Here is a 17,860-nt window from a genome sequence, read left to right on the forward strand (position 1 = left end):
TGGCCCCCCCCTTTTCCTTCTTAACTATTTCATTTAGTGATCTCATTAGCTTCTGTGGATATAATTGATTCTCAGATCTATTTATCCATCTCATACCCCTCTCCTGACCTTTAGTCTTGTGTGCTACAGTTACCCAAAAATAACACTCAGAGATTTTCTAGGTATAAAGTGAAAGATTTATTACATTCTCGCGAGAAGCGGGCGTCTGCTTTGTCCGGCAGTCCGAGCGAAGCGAGGCGAGGCACAAAGGTTATATAGTCCTAACGCAGAGACACCCACCCACCACTGGCTGTACATTCCCATTGGACGGGAATTTCAGCCGTATAATCTAAAACGCAAAAATCTACCCCAGAAACAACGAATCTCATTATAATACTACCAATCCTAGCTATTTTATCCTTATTTAGCATTAGCCATTACCTAATACTAATGTAACAGTACAGATCATGTGTTTTTCTAGGAACTTGAAACTTGGGCCTATTCAGGATAGCGTAACCAACCTTGAGTTTGTAACAGTCTACAAAACTGTTACACTCAGTCCATCTGAGAGATCTCACATTGTCTCACTCAGTCTTGAATCTCCATATTGGATACCTCCAACTCAACATGTTCAAAATTGAACTCGTCTTCTCTCTCCTTCCCACCTCCTAATTCCCTAACCCTCTCCTCTCCCTGCCTTCCTTATTACTATTGTGTGTACCACCGTTCTCGCTGTGACCCAGGCTCACAGTCTACGTATCATACTCAATTCCTCCCTTTTTCTCACCACCCAATGTCCAGTCTGTTGCCATGTCCTTTTGATTTTGCTTTTGCAACATCTCTGTTCTGTGACACCACTGTGGTACAGGCCTCATTACCTCACGGGTATGTTATTGCAATAACCTGGTCTCCCTCCCTCGTCTCTGTTTATTCCAGTCCCTCATCTACTAAGCTATCAGATTGATCTTCCTAAAACAAAGGTCTTACTATGTCTCTTCCCCTCCCCCCCAATTGAGTCAGCTCCAGTGACTTTCTTTTACTTCCTGCATCAAATATAAAATTCTGCTTGACTTTGAAAGCCCTTCGTAACCTGACCCCTTCCTACCTTTCCAGTCTTCTTATATTTGACATGCTTCCATATACTTTTTAAAAAAAATATTTATTTAATATTTTCTCCCAATTACATGTAAAAACAATTTTCAACATTTAAAAAAATTTTTAATTACAAGTTCTCTCCCTCCTTCTTGAGAAGGCAGGCAGTTTGGTATAGGTTATACATGTGGAGTCATATAAAACCTATTTCCATATTAGTCTTTTTATGAAAGAAAGCACAGACCCCCCAAAAAAATACCACAAGAAAAATAAAGTTTAAAAAGTATGCTTAAATCTGCATTCAGATTCCATCGGTTCTTTCTCTGGAGATAGATAACATTTTCCATCTTAAGTCCTTCAAAATCATCTTGGACCATTGTATTGCTGAGAATAAGCCATTCTCTGGATCGTTGTACAATATTGCTGTTACTGTGTACAGTGTTCTCCTGGTTCTGCTCATTTTGCTTTGCATCAGTTTATATAAGTCTATCCAGGGTTTTCTGAGAGCATCCTTCTCATCATTTCTTACAATACAATAGCATTCCATCACAGTCCTCCATATACCCTTTGATGTAGTGCAGTTGCTTACCCAAGACACTCCATTTTTGGATTCCATGCATTTGCTCTGACTGTCCCCTCACGCCTAGAATCTTTGTCTATGCCTCCTTCAAGTCTCAGCTAAAATCTCATGGTCTGTAAAAAGCCTCTCTCGGTCTCCGTTTGTGCTAGTGATTTGGCTTTTATGTAGTTCTAATTTACCACATATATATATTTTGTTTGTATGCAGTTCACATGTTGTCTCTCTTAGAATGTGAAGACTTGAGGATAGGGGTTGTTTTTGCCTTTCCTCGTGTCCTTATCCCTTAGCTTAGTGTCTGGCACTGGGGTGGGGAATCTGTGGACTCGAGGCTGCAGGTCTAACACATAGTAAGTGCTTAATAAATGCCTGTTGCCTGTTGACTGACTGGAGGTCAGGAGAGAGATTAGGGCAGGATAAATAGATCTGAAAATCATTTCCATAGCAATAACTGAATGCATGAGATCACCAAGTGAAATAGTTTAGAGGGAAAAGAGAAGAGGGCCAGCAGAGGGCCTTGGGGGACACCCACAGGTAACAGATTTAACCTGGGTGAAGATCCAGTACAGGAGACTCAGAAGGAGGAATGGTCAAACAGAAGAGAGAAGGATCACAGAAGCCTAACAAGGTTTCCAGCGGAGAGAGCGAGCAACAATATCAAAGGGTGCAGAGAGCTCAGGAAGTACAAGGATTGAGAAAAGGGTCTTCCATTTTAGCCTTTACAGCTCTACTGCCTAGCATTATCCTTTGCACAAGAAGGCACTTAAATGGCCACCTTCTGTCTCTTGTGTTTAGAAGTGTGACACCTAAGACTGTTTGTTCTTGGACATTGCATGCATGCCAAACCTGTGACCGAAAGTACATTTTAACTTTCTGCAAATTATTTATAGGACCCTTATTCAGCACTTCATTTTCTGAAATTAATTATGAGCTAAAGGTTCACCAGAATATATGAGAACATGTGCTGTCACTCTAGTGGTTTCATAAGTGAAGAATTACTTAATAGTTTTAATCAAAGTAAAAGCTGAACTTGCTAATTAAAAAGATTCCATTTCTGCCATGCTCTGTAAAATGAGTGTTTTTCCCCCCTTACAATTTTTAATTCAGTATTTTTCAAAAAGTTCTAAGTAGCTGAAAATACCTAGTCTTCCTTCTTTCAACCACCTTCTTTTCACTTCTCCCCCTGCTTCCTGTTCCTTCCCCCTTCCCCCCAGTGGGAAGCATAATATTAGAGTAAACCATTTATTCCTATAGTTATATTTATTTTAGCTTTAAGGGACTGGGCTAGTAAGGGGACCAAGGTCTAAGAGTATCTGGCATTTGTATACCTTTCCTTTAGTATGTTGCTGTGTGCTAGGCATTTTATTTGGGGATGGAGTGTGGGGAGAGACACACACAGAGAAGAATCTCTACTAAAGACTAGCTATAGTATGTTGTGTGAATTCCCCTGAAGAGGTCAGTTATATTGTTCGAATTCACTGCTACTTATTCCCATTGGGCTGGAGCCAGTGACCATATTTTACGTAACTGTAACTTGGAATCAAGCACACTCAAAGATGTGTGACCCCTTCAGAATTCCACGTTGGCACTAATCCAAATATAGGTGTAAGACCACATTGATTTGGGTCCTTAAAGGTTTGCAGAGTGCTTATTGATTCTCATCTTGTAAGGATTCGGTTTTGTTCTCCTTGTCACTGGCTCTTAAGTGTCTGACCAGTGCTTTCTGTTTTCCTTCCTTTTTAGAAAGACACTTTCCTTTTGTAGCAATGATGATAACGATAGCTAGCATTTATATAGAGCTTTAAGGTTTATGAAGTGCTTTTCCAAGTATTATCTCATTTGGCCCTTACAACAATGCGGGGAGGTGAGTATTCATTTTAAACTTCATCAGCAATGCAAACATTAAGTAAGATACACAAAGAACAGGAACTGAACTTCTGGTACATGCAGTTTGTTTTGCTTTTGTTTTCTCCCCCAAAAAAGTATATATTAAATTTAACAAGTTAGTGATGAAACTGTTCAGTTTATGTCCTCCAGTGAACTTTTTGTTTCTATCTTTTGAATACTAAATTGACATTTTTTCCTTCTTTTTTTAAAAAAATCACTTTCCAGTAACTCATCTTGTAACACATTCATTGGCCAGGTCAAAAAATGTACACCTCATTCTGCACTAAAGTCCATCAGCTCTCTCTCTGAGGGACCAGGACAAATTTCATCCCGATTCCTCTGAAGTCATGGTTGATCTGCATTGATCAAGGTTCCTAAGTCTTAGAGTATTGTTTTCCTTTACTTTACTGTGATCATCATGTAAATTGTTCTGCTCCTACCTGTTTTGTACTTCATCAGTTCACGCAAGTCTTCCTGAGTGTCTGAGTTCTTCTTATATGTCCTTCCTTACAGTGTAGTAATGTTCATTCTGTCCGTGTGCTGCAGCCGATGGGCACCATCCTGCTTCCTGCCCATCTCTCTTTCTGCTCTGACATGCTGCTTCTCATCTAAGAGATTCTGCTAGTAGTAAATGCATAAGGCCTATCATTGTGTTGGGCTGTGGGTGACATACATATACAGTCAACTGTTAGTTTCAATAGAAATATTGACTTAGAAAACCACAAATCAACATTATCTGTGTTTTGTTGTATTTTTATTTATTTTGTCAAACATTTTGAGGTTACATTTTAATCTTGTTCAGGTCCACTCTTTGCAGCCTACCGTCTAGAAGTATGAAACCTGGCTGTAGATGACTGTTAAATGGATTTCACTGATATGTGATTTGATATTATGGAGAAGTTCCCCACACCAGAGTAGATGATTTTGAGTGGTTGTGCCCTTCTCTATCCCCAAATCATCTTCTATGGCTAGCCCTTTGACCATGAGCCTTTTCAATCTGAGTTGGTGCCCAGATGACTGACACAGAGTCCATTGCTAGGCTTGACTTAAAAGACTTGTGAGCTTGGTTAGAACGTGTGTCCTAGAATTTGGGCTCCCTTGGAAACGTCTTTGAGAACATACACAATCACCTCCACACCATGATGAGGCATCAGAATAAGGCCCCAACAGAGAAACTGTCAACTAGTATAATAAGAGCTCACACTTATAATAATGTTTTGCAACTCATTAAATCCTTTCTTTAGTACTTTGTAATAGCCTTGTGAAGTAGGGAATACAAATATTATTCCCATTTTTCAGATGAGGAAACAGGCCCAGAAAAATAGTGACTTGCTGAAGGTCACCTAGTGTCTGAGCTGGATCTCAAATCCAACACTTCTGACTCTGTATCCAGTGGGGGGGGGGGGGGTTTGGTTGTTTTGGTTTTTTTTAAGATGCCTGTGATAACAATTAGAAGGCCATTTCAGTGCTGCATCTCATAGTTTATTCACTTGACTGAAGGGATGAAACACTTCAGGGAAACCGATGCCACATACACAAATGTGCTATGCTGTATTTTCCCCAGGTGTACTGCAGCTAGTGAATAAAGACTAATCTTAAGTGAATCAATTAACTTTTGTTAAGCTTTATTTTTTATTTTTCTGGTGAGAGACTTGTTTTGGGGGTTTAGTCACTTGCAGTATGAACATAAGTAATTTTATGCCTTTAAAGTTCACAAAGGCTGTTTTAGAGTCTTTTCCTCTCTTGTGATTTTGGGACTTTGCCTGTTAATTAAGTGTCAGGCCAGTGAGTACAATGTGGTATCTTTTTGGTATTTTTTGTATTTTTTTACCATGTGCTTTCTCATCTACTTCTCTGTCCAGAATGTTAGACGACTTCTCTCATGAGTTGGACAGCACACAGTCTCGGCTGGACAATGTGATGAAGAAACTTGCGAAAGTGTCCCATATGACCAGCGGTAAGTACTGATCTTAAAAGACAAACATTTATTTTGAGAGAGTAAATATGGGAGGGCATATTGTTCTTTATAATCCTTGAAACCCGGTTGCCGCGGGCATCTTGATTTTTATCTTTCTACCCCACACTTTTCAGCTTTTTATATGTGTTGCTGATAGGGTGAGAGGATGAGAACTTTCTCTTTTTAATATGGAAATCTTGTGACATGATCTTGGCAAAAAGGAAATCAGAGTTCCTTATTCCCTTTTGTATTGTTATTTTGCACATGGAGGCAGTTTCTACACAGTGATAACAAAAACCGTTCCCTCTCTTTCCATCTCCCTTTGCCAGAGTAGAGGCCTCATTTAAAATAAGTGATGGAGAAGAGATTCTGCTGCCTCTTCTCACACTTATCCCTTACATTTATCATCTGCCTAAAGGTTGAAAACTAATCCTTTGATCTTCCAAAGGCTAGATTAGTTTTATTTGAAGCTGTAATTAAAATCAATATCAGGTATTTAAACAAACTGGTTCATTTGGTTTGTAGGACTGAGATTTTTTAAGCTAGTAAATGGTGGATGAAAAAAGCCTGTTTGATACCTAGCTGTTTTGAAATTGCAGCACTTGTCTTCTGCTTACATACCCTTCCCCCAGAGTTGCTGTAGAGACTACATTTTTCAGGTTCATGTGAGCTTTTTAACTTCAGAGAACCCTCAATTTAACATTGATCCTTGAGGTAACTGGGGACACTGCTGGGATGTCTCAAGACTAGGATGAGGAATCCTCAATCGATCCCTGTCTTGTGTTGCTTTTTCCTCCTTGACTAAATTTATGATAAACGATTAGTGTTTTGAAACAGGACCTAAATACATATTACACATTGTCTTGTAGAAAGGTGATTTCTCTGAAGAGATAGTGATACTCTTGGAAATATTTGTAAAGTGCTTAGCACAGTGCCTGGCACAGAGTAGGTGCTTAATAAAAGTTTGTTCTTGTTACCCCTAGGAGATTACCCTAAAAAGAGAGGAGAGATTGGACTATAGTTTTTGGATATAGTCGGGTGAGTAAGGGGTTTTTGAGGATAAAAGAGACATGGGCATATTTGTAGGGAACAGAAAAGGAGAAGTTTAGAGATGAGGCTTTGGCCCCTTCTAAAACCTCCATACCTTGGTTTCTGACCTCATCGTTCAATCAAAACTGGTCTCTACAAAGTTACTGCCGATCTCTTAATTGCCAGATCTAATGGCCTGTTCTCAGCTATCATTCTCCTTTATCTCTTTCACACTGTTATTCACCTTCTCCTCTTGGATATTCTTTCCTTTCTTCTTTTTTTTTTTAGGCAGTTGGGATTAAGTGACTTGCCTAGGGTCACACAGCTAGTAAATGTCAAGTGTTTGGTCTGAGGCTGGATTTGAACTCAGGCCCTCCTGACTCCACAACCAGTGCTCTATCCACTGCACCACCTAGCTGCCCGTGTTCTTTCCTTTCTGTGGTTTTGTGTCAGCTGTTTTCTCCTGGTTCTTGTACCTGTCTCACCACTTCTGACTTGGGGTGTCTTTTAGGTTTTGCCCAGCTCCCTTTTCTCCTTAACCCGCATACTTGATCACTTGATCTCATCAGTTCCCATGGATTCAGCTATTCTAGATTCCCAGTTGATTTTCAGATCTCTATATCCAGTGTTAGACTCTTTGCTGAGCTGCAGTCTCACATTACCAACTACCTGCTGGGCATCTCCAGTCAGATGTCCCCTAGGCATCTAACTCAGCACACCCAAAGCAGAGCTTATTTCCTCCCAGACCTTCCCTTCAGATTTTCCCATTACTCTCCAGAGCACCAACCATCTTTACAGTTATCTAAACTCAATAGTTTGGTGTCAGCCAAGCCTTGGTAAGGCTCAACTCCTCACTCTTATTCCATATGTCCATCCAGTGCCAAATTATGTACTTCCTACCTTCTCTTGAATACCTCCCTTCTCTCCAGGGAAAGGCACTCAGTTATCTTCTCTCTACTTCATTTCCTTCCCTGTCTAATGCACACTCAGAATCCCCATTCTCAGGGGCTCCATGGAAAAAAAAAACAACTTTGTCTTAAAATGTTATAGTAAAATAATACCAACTAATCATTTTCTGAATACAGTGGAACACAGTGACCCAGTAAATGATAAAACTGAATTTTTGTGTTAACTGTCTTAGAGAAAATAAGCTCACTTTATTTTAGCTATATTGGATGATTTCTTCCATCAATCCAAAATGCAATTGACTTTCTCTTTGAAAAAAACATACCTGGAGAAAAATCTCCTCTTTTTGTATTGCGTTCTCTTCTCTAAATGGTTGAGTTAGGCACTTTATCTTATTTGTACAGATGGTTACGACTGCTCACCTGAGATCAAAAAGGGCCATGGAGTTTTTGCTTCAGATATTCATACTCACAGGAAATAGTTATGAGAAGTCCAGCAGGGTAACAGATACATGAGGTTACCCAGTACATGCTTCACAGAAGCAATATACAACTTCAAAGGAGAATCACTTTGAAAAAGAACATTCTTTGCCTGTTTTAGCTTAGGCATAACACATTTTTCTTTGATTAAAAAGTCCCAACTTAATGCAGCTGTAGAAGAGAGGGAAGAGGTTGTTGATAAGTAAGAAAAGACCCATGGAAAAGCACGAGATGAAAAACTATATGGTACTAGAATTCTATGGGCCCCTGAGAATAGCAGGATGTCAGGGGTAATAAAAAACAGGAAGTGTGCTTATGGGCTTCCTTTCTATGTTTTTTGCAGGAAGTATATCTACTATGTATCTTGAGAAAGGTTGTGTTTTTAAATTAAGGTGAAACTTTAAAAATAAATAGCCAAGATCTCTTTTAAATAATTCTGAAAAATTTACTTGTCTTTTAAAAAATATGAATAAACAAATTTTAAGAAAACTGTTACTTGCCCCAGAGCAGTCTTATTCATTGTTGACTATTTTGAAATGCTTTCTCACAGTAGAGATGCATGTATTTTGAGAATTTGGTCTAAATTATCTGTATAGTAAGAATTACACTGTACTTTTTGCCTCTTCAGGGGGCCATAACTTTGCCTTCCTGACCTGTAAACATCTTTATACACCTCATTTTAATTAAGTAAAATGATAATGAAAATTTTTTTTGATTTTAAATTTAATTAATGTAGAACTTTCTAGAAGGATTTAAGCTTTTTTTTTCCTTCCTCTATTCTGAAGATCCAGATTTTTTTAATTTGGAAAATAATGCTCTGTACTTTGAATAGTATGTTCAGATGATGGGGATGGATTTGTGCTCACACTCTAGCCCAGCTCTTTTGTAGCCAAAGGCATACACATCTCAGGCTTACCTTAGAAAGATTGTGGAAACATAAAATTTGTATTCAGTGTCCTCCCCTGCCTTGCTATTTAGGGACCCTTTTTGGATTTTGAATACCTCCCATATGTTCAGAGGTCTAAAATGTACCCCCTCAGCTGCTCCTCTACATTCTCCATCCCCCAACCCCAGATTCACCTGTTATGGCTTATAGACCTCAAAACTCTTTTCTCTGAAAGTCAAGAATAACTCCCTGCCCTCACCCCACCCCCTAAAAAAAAAGCTTAGGAAATGGTTCTAGGCACCATCTACATCTAAGGAAATATCATTCAGCTGTTAATTTAATGATAAACTTTCTTAACTGACCCACTCCAACTAATTTACTTTTCCTTACTCTGCCTCTACGATTGGTGCTGAGGCATAGAACTTAAGAAGAAAGAGATTCTAGGAATGAACATATGTATTTATGACTGTTACTGCTATTATTATTTAACTCATAGTCATCAAAAAATTCAAAAGATGCTGTGTAGAATTAAGATATATGACCTCTTTTTAGGGGACTTGATGCTATAGGCATTCACTCTCTCCATCCCAAACCAGCTTTTATCTTCCTTCCACTTTTTTTTTTTTGAGCAAGGAGTGAGGCAATCAGGGTTAAGCAACTTGCCTAGGGTTACACAGCTAGTGTCTGTGTCAAATGTCTGAGGCTGGATTTGAACTCCTGATTCCAAGGCTGGAGCTCTATCCACTGTTCCACCTAGCTGCCCCTTCTTCCTTCCACTTTCCATTAGCACCTAGAAAAGGAATTCTGTTATAGTTTACTAATTTGATTTTTGGTGAATAATTAAAAGACATGGTCTTTTCATTTGTAGCACTAATATTAGCAAAAACCCCCACCCTTTTTTTTTAAAGCAATACAGTAATCAAGCAGCAGGAAGCTGAGATCAAGTTTTAATTAGAGCCTTTGTACACGAAGCAAATAAATACTTGTTCCATGATATGACCTTTCTGGAGACCAGCAGAACTTTCACTCTAGACCAGAAACAGCACATGCTTGCAGAGAGCCCTGACAGCAGGTCCAAGTTGGATGGTGGACATTTTGTAGCATGGCAGAGGTAGAAGGGACCTCAGGTCACCAAATCCCGTGCCTGCCCACAGCATGCACCTCAGGCCTCTGCTTGACAGCCTGCAGCCACGTGGAGGTCAGTCCCGTTTCCTGTGTGGCGCACATCTCTCTGTGCAAAGTTAATTCTTGTCTTCTTGCTTTCCAGATCGTCGCCAGTGGTGTGCGATCATCGTTCTCTTTGGGATCTTGCTGGTAGTGCTCATCCTCTTTCTGGTGCTGTGATGGACAAGCCTTTGGGTGCTGCTCATTCCCCTTGAGAAAATGGGAGGGGAGAAAGGAAAAGTCAGCACAGTTAATGTTGCCACCTTTTTATTTTGCTCTGAAGAACTCATGCCCCCAGACTTGGATTTCCTCTGTAAATCAGCGCTCGTGGCAGCTGCTGCTGCAATATCAGCCTTACAAAGCCCTTGGAGGTAAAGTGGAAGCTGGCCTCCCTTCCAGGTGTTGTGACTCCCGCAGGTGTGCATCGCCACGCCCGCTGTGCACACAACCAGCTGCTGTTTCTCTTTCCTCCCTCCGAAGTGCAGGGAATGAATCAGCAAATGTCAGTTATGTTGCTTTTGCAAGGTCTTTCCACTTTTTTCTTGGGGGATTTTTTTCTCCCTCCCTCCTCCCCCCCCTTTCCTTTTATCAAAAGCTACTGTCTTATCTAAAACAAATTGTTCCGGAAGCCAGGCTGCTGGGTGTACTTCACCTCCTCCTTTGCTGGTCATTAAGGAAAGTAGAAGACTCAGGAACTATATCCAGTAACAGTAAATGCAGTGATTCCTGGGCCAGGGTGTCACTTCACCCAGACTCCAGTAGAGGGGTAAATGCTAAGACCAATTCCCTGGCCAAGTCCTGTTTCGTTCAGTGGAGATTGTACTCACTGAACATGGAGAAACCACGTGGGGTAAAAGAGATGTGAGCTATGGCTCTGAGTGCTTCAAGGAGAGTTTGCACACTTAGTCAAGGACTAAACCTGAATGTGCCCCCTCTGTGGCTTCCTGCTCCCTGTACTAACCTTAGCATTCACTTGGTGCACATTCCATGCTTGGAAAGGGGTTCCCTAAGTCTGTCACTGCAGAGCACTTCATGGACTGCTTGAAAGAATTGTGTAGACTGCCTGGGTAGGAGTTGTCTCATTTCCACTCTATACTCTTGGTTTTTGTTTAGGTTAGTTTTTTGTTTCGTTGAGGGGAAGAGGGGAATTGCCACTGTTTTATTCATTCCAAGGCTGAAAATCAGCAAGCTAAACCTCTGCCCTGGACCAGACTTCTCTTACCTGTTTATAATAACTAGGGTGGCTGGGTGATTTTGGTTATTTGTTTGCTTGAGGAAGCAGTTGATTTTATTACTCTCTTCCATTTGAATAACTGAGCCAATTCCAAATGAAACTGACAAATGCGTTGTCATACTTGGTTTAAGGTAATTTTCATGAAAACCCAGGCTGCCGACAGACTAAACTTGAGGCTTTTTGATTATTTTTCAAATGCCTCAAACACATGCACATGTAAATAGGATATTTTTATAACCTTCCCTAATGAATAAACTATATTAAAATAGCCATTTGTATTCATGGGTTCTCAAAGGCCACGCCAGGAAAGCATAAGCCTTAGTTAAGTTAGGATAGGTTCCTTACTGGAGGTTGATTCCCATGTGATGAATTGCTTTGGCAGCAACTCCTGAGGACTTGTGCTCTGCATGGGGGGGGAGGGGAGGATCCACGTTGGTGGAATTATGGGGTCATGCAAGGAAAGGAACGGTTCAGCCAAAAGACAGAGGATGGACTGAAAAGGCTGGGAGAGGTGTGACCATTGAGATGGAATTTCAGCCTTACCTTGAGTGTCCTTGTCCGTTCGAGTCACTCCTCAGTATTCACCAGCCTCCTCAGTCATAATTATGTATTGACCCAGGCTAATTTTGAATTGCAGTTTTTAATACTGGATATTTGTAATGCTTTTCAGAAAAGGGTACCATCCTTTTTTCTTTTTTTTTCTCCAAGATCATGGTAGGTGAGGAAATTTGACTCTGTGGATGCTAAAAAATGAATTTATAAAATAAAAGGGATGGTTGATATCTGTGTTTACACTCCTTACTCAGCTGACTTTGATACATTATAAATGACCACTCTATTGTTTTTTAAATTGGCAAAAAATAATTTTGGTCGTCATGAATGGCTTCACTCATAATCCACTCAATTACTTGTATTTTATAAGGTTCTAAGAAAATCAGTTCTGTGTTTGTCTTTGAGACAAGGAAAGTCTTCAGAGCAATGAAATATATCCTCATTAGGTACATGTGGCTAAAATGTCACCAAAACAAGTAGCCAACGTTAGAAAAACCGATAGGTCCACCTTGTAAGTGGCATCTGGTGTCTTAAAGTTAGAGTGTGGTCATTTCAGAAGCCTTCCTTTTGTCTGGCACCTGCTGGCTATCCTGTTGGGTTGGGATGTTCAGGTATACACAGAATCACTGGAATCCCCCATCAGTAGTGCCTCTATTCTACTCAGTGCTGAGTAATTCAAGAAAATAAAAAAATAGGATTCTCTGTACCCTTCTGAAGACTCTCTGAGAGCCCTAGTTTACATATGATGTTCTCATCCCCTGCATCTGTTTTTCCCCCCAATCACAGAGAGTTAAGAACAATTTCCTATCATAAGGCAGCAAGAAGAAGTAGTTTTAAAAGTTTTGAAGTTGGGCAAAAGCCATACCTGTTCCTCTGAGGGATTTTCTGAAATAAGCCAGCTCCAGGTACTCTTGCCATGCTTAGAGCCTGGTGTTGCATGGAAAGACAGGCTTGTGTGCCTGTCTGTTTTTAGTACAAATGGCATACCTTGAGTTCCAAATGAAATTTAGGACAAAATTTGAAAATGAATGAAGATGAAATCTCAAGATTAAGAGAGCCAAACTCCTCGAGTAAACTTTTCTTAATTACCAGAGTCTCTCTTAAAGCCCATACTGCGGAGCCAGCTGACTGCCCTGGTTGGATCCAGGCACGACCTCAGGTTGTGACTGGCGGCAGCCCCAGTACACGATCGGGCAGAACCAAGAGAATTCACTTGTCTGGAGTCCCTCGGTTTAAAATAGACTGTTAATTCAGGGGCCTAGCCTCCTCCTGCTTCTTAAGGAGTTGTGCTTTATTAATCAGCATCTTTAAGGCAAATAAATAAATGAATGAAAGAGCCAGGCCTTCCCCCAAACCCAAATTCTGGCCAAGCTAAATAGAGCCAGAGTCTGAGCATGTTGTCTTCTGTTTTTGAAGTCAGTTCTTGTGAGACTGGTATGAACTCGCAGGTCCTCGGAAAACCTTCAGCTGGGGCAGGAAAAAGAAAACTACATGCCTGGAGGCCCCTGGGGGTTTGGAGTGGCAAAGATTTCTTCATTAGTTCACTGGAGTTAATGAGGTCTGAATGGAAACTTTGTTGGTTCCCTCAGAGTTCTCTTTCACCTTGCTGCCTGTGGAATAGTAAGAACACAGAGGTGTGGCAAGTACCAGTGCTCTGGCCTGCCCATGAGCTGTGTGTAGCAACTGATTTTCCTTTTATTGTCTCCCATTATACCCAGGCCCACAGCCATTTTTTAAGGAACTTAGAAAACTAAATAGTGTGCATAAATCAAAAGGTTAATAAGAAGAAATGTTTCTTAGAAAGGTGTCGCGGGTGACATTTGCTAGATTCGTGGCGGGGGACCCCAAAACTACCCAGCATGTTTGCCACAGTGTGAATCTAAGCTCAGAACTAAAACTGGGGGCGCTCCTAGCCCCAATGTTTTGGTCCTATCTTCATGTGGACTGTGAGATGTTGTTACACTGTGCATTCTGTACTGTAATACAACAAGATGTTGCTTTGGGTGTGTTTTGTGTGTTTTTATGGGTCTTCTACAATCTTAGAATTCCTGCCAGAGCAGGAGAGGAGAGGAAACTTGGCAGCCTTCCAGAGCTCTGCTTTTATCCAGAATTGAACAGACTGATGAGTCTGGTAGCCAGCAACTTGGCAACTTTTACTCCATTTTACCTCAGGAGGTTTTAAGGGCTGTGAAAAGAAATCTAGTTGACAACTGTAACTGAAATCTGTCTCAGTTAAGTATTTTACCTTCTGCAAGTAAAGGAGTGATTGCCAAATGGTTTTTTCCTTAGGTGATCTTTCTGGCTAGAAAGTGACCCTTTTTATTAATAAGAGACATCTGTAAGCATCTGTGTTATTTATCCCCTCTTTAAAAAAATCCATTTCATTTGGAGTTCTGTGAATTGTATATTAAATGCAAGTGTGTACTTTAAATGTGTTTATAAATATGTATACGTAGTACCTTAACTTCAAATCATGTGCAGCAGTAGGAATGGGAAACAAAGCATATGTTGTGGATTTTGGCAGCTGGGAAGGTACTACCTCTAATCTCTTTTTAGTGACTTTCTTGTTTTTTTGTTTTGTTTTGTTTTTAGGCAGTTGGGGTTAAGTGACTCGCCCAGGGTCACACAGCTAGTAAGCGTCAAGTGTTTGGTCTGGGGTCTGATTTGAACTCGGGTCTTCCTGACTTCAGGGCCAGTGCTGTATCCACTGCGCCACCTAGCTGCCCCCAAGTGACTTTCTTAAAATTCTGCTTTTTAAATTGTTTTTGTTGTTTTAAATCAGAAACCACTTTTTAGCCCATATCATCAGTATTGAGGAGTTAGAACCAAAGGGTTCATTTACCACAATGCACTCTCTGCCAACACTGACTGTAAACACTTGATAAGTAATGACAGTGCTCCACTGGAAGAGATCACTCTGCATACCGTTGCTGATATTCAGGTTTACAAGAAACATCAACGGTCTGGCTACTCTAGGAGGTGGGGGCAAGGCATGGATGCTGCATTTGTGCTTTTGAATCAATGACCTCTGAGTCTCCTTCCAAGTTGTACAATTTTGTGATTTAACGGATTGGGCCTTTTTTCAGCCCAGCCTTGGAAAATTTTACACACTTTAAAATAAGGACTTGTATCCCATCTCTAGTGTGGTATTTTGAAATACATGAGATACATGGTAAACTCTGAAACAGTTTTAAACTTGGGTCATTGCTAAATAGGAACAATATCTCGTGGCTTTACTAAATAGCACCTCAATACTGTGGCAGTCTGCACCATTCAAGGTGCTCAATCCCCAATCGGCCAACTTTCAGACTCGGGCTTGGAGAGTTGTTAACAGCTGGGCTCTCGGGTGTTGTTAGTCCATTTAATTTTACCACTGAGAACCTCGTAGTGATTGGCCTTAAGTTTTAGCTTTATGTCGATGAAACAGAAAAGTGCTGTAGAAAACCATTCTAAAATCTCAGAGGTGGAAAGGATCTTAAAGATCATGTGGCTCAGCTCTCATTTTTACAGATGAGGAAACTGAGCCTGGCCCCAAAGATAAGGTAGATGCTAACTGCAATTAGGTAATGAAATGCATTTCCTGTGGCTCATTTAAAACCGGCACTTCCTGTCATTTGCCAACAGAGATTTCACCCAACAGTGGAAAAAGTTGTGCAGAGGGAAAAAAAATGTGCATAGCTAGTCATTTGAAACTGACCTTATTAACATATTACTGTTAATAATAATGACCATATTAACATTAAGTGTATTTTAACTTTCACACACAGTGATCCACAGTAGACTATAGGTCTTGAAAATATTCCTATCTTTATAGATAAACATTGATATTTTATATTCATTGAAAACCAAGAAGTTTCATCATTCATGTCCAACTAGTGTGACTTATCAATGTGGTCCCACTGTTGTGGGACTATTTTATTACCATAGTTTCTTCCCAATATAGTTAGAAGAAAGTTAGTACCCTCTGTTACTTAAAAACCTGGTGCTATCAGTTGATCAGTTTTTCACTTTTTTTTTCCAAGAAATGTTCTTTCCTTCTGGCCACAGTAGTTATCAGTATAATAGCATGTAAAGACATGTATCTCTCTGATCACTGTCTCCGCAGCAGCAGCTTGTCCACTGGGTACACTTCTGCCTTGGGTCATAATGATCAGTTCTGCTAGGTATGGCCAGTCTTGTGTAAGAATGAATGGAATATACGTGATTTGGTTTTTATTTTTAACTTGGTTTCTGCAATACTGAAATCTGAAAGCCACTTTGAGTTATTCAAGTGTTATTACTAGAGCATTACATTGCATTGATAATGGAACAAATCTCAGTTTCTTTACCCTTACCTCCCTTATGTTACAAAATCCCCAGTGCTCTACTCCAGCCCCGTTGTGCATTAACAGTGCTTTCCTTCTCATCTGCCAAACATAAGTGTTACCTGGGACGCTGGCATACCCATGATCAAAAACCAGAGTGGCAAGTGAGAAGCACTGTGCTAGTGTAATGTTATCACAGTGAAACAGAAATGATCTAGTCTGCATGAGACTAAACTGTTCCTTTTTTTCCATTAGCCCTGTAAAGACAAGTAAAAGACAGCTCAGCTGCCTACTAATGACTTTTGGAAGAGCTTTTTTTGAGGTTGAAGTGATTACTTCCTATCATCCAGCACTGGGTTTTGGTGATAAAGATCCCAAACTCAGACACATAAAGGGAGTTGCCTATAAGCTGTCTAAGGGAAGGAAGTTGAAACTGTAAACTTTAAATATTTATGAAAGAAGGGGAATGGGAAAAGTGAAGATTAACCATAAAGTTTGAATAAATGAAAACTGTTGCCAAGCATTGTTTTTTTCATGAACTATTATGTATTGTATTTAGAATTATAACATAGAAAATGGCAAAGCTAAGCAGAAACTGTCCATTCTTTGTGGGGTGAGAAGAGAAAAATGTCCTTAAAACTATTTAATTAGGGGCAAGCTGTGAAGAAAAGTGGAATCAAAGTTTTGAATTATAGGAAGTCTATGCATGTATTATGTAGAGCTACCCTAGCCATTGATGACGTTCATGGACATTAATTATCACAGAGCCAGGGCCAACAGGTCCAAGAAGCTTTGAACCCTTAGCAGTCTGTTTCCTCTAGACTGGAGCATCTTGACATGTTAGCTTAGCTATTGACCGGTTCCTGTGGAACAAACAAAAGGTGATTGTGTTCAGGGATATCCATTTCCTCGTAATAAAATGCAATCATCTATGGCTTCAGAGTGTCACACTAAAACAGAACCAGTGACGCCATAGAAAGCCATGTTTACTGTTTATTCTGGAAGGAAATTATCACTTCAAGTAGCATCCTAGGAATTTTTTCCCTCATACTGGAGTTTTTCTTCCCTGAGATCTATCAGCTCCTGCTGTATTTCTGACTTCTGCTCTTGGAGTCATGTTACAGTTGTATAAAGAAGATTGTACAGTATTAAAGTGACATGAAAAGATATTAAGCTCTTGTCTGGTTTTTACAGTGTTTTCTACCTTCTAGATAATTCCCCCCCTCCCCCAATGCCTGCAGCAGCTCGAATGCTGGTTATTTAAATTACTTGCAAAATAAAATACCTTGCATCGAATTCTCAAACCCCAGTCTTCAATATTATGATACTACTCTTATCTTTATTCAGAAGAAAACTATTGAATAGCCAAGGGCAGTTTCTTGATGTCTCAAGGTTCTGATCCTTTTTTTTTGGGGGGGGGACAAAGGAAAGACAGTTTCAGTTCTTTGTTTCCCCTACCTAAAACCTTGAGCCATCAGAAGACAGTAATTGAGCCTTGAGTTTAAACTGGGAGAAATTCCATTTAAATTTAAATGCCTGGACCTTAACTTACACAACATATTGTACTCTTCCACTGTTTGAGTCAGTGGTGCTATGGGATGGTAAGACCATCAGAAATGGAAGTAACTGGAGGATACTCGACCCTAGGACTATGGAAAGAGGTGCTAGCGGTAGAACCAGCAAGCATCTGTGTGTAGATAACTGCACTCTTAGAGGGTGAGGTTGTAGAGAGGAAGGGGATGGTTATGTCTCAATGGATAAAAGCAGATCACGTTTAAGGTGGAAATGAACATTTTCCATTTTGACCATAAAGA

The 17,860-nt window shown here is 40.1% G+C and overlaps 1 protein-coding gene across 1 annotated transcript in view; it reads left to right on the top strand.

Annotated features, from left to right (window-relative positions):
- The window catches only part of STX6 (syntaxin 6), a 57,653-nt gene extending 40,440 nt beyond the window's left edge, over positions 1-17,213 (top strand). Inside the window, exons 7-8 of the mRNA XM_020984353.2 lie at positions 5,398-5,492; positions 10,060-17,213. Of these exons, the coding sequence (XP_020840012.1) occupies positions 5,398-5,492; positions 10,060-10,136 (172 nt within the window). The 3' untranslated portion in view covers positions 10,137-17,213. The remainder of the gene's footprint in view (positions 1-5,397; positions 5,493-10,059) is intronic.
- Positions 17,214-17,860: the final 647 nt, after the last annotated feature.

This window comes from Phascolarctos cinereus, unplaced genomic scaffold, assembly GCF_003287225.1.
Source record: "Phascolarctos cinereus isolate Bilbo 61053 unplaced genomic scaffold, phaCin_HiC Scaffold_5;HRSCAF=322, whole genome shotgun sequence".
Classification (NCBI taxonomy): Eukaryota; Metazoa; Chordata; class Mammalia; order Diprotodontia; family Phascolarctidae; genus Phascolarctos; species Phascolarctos cinereus.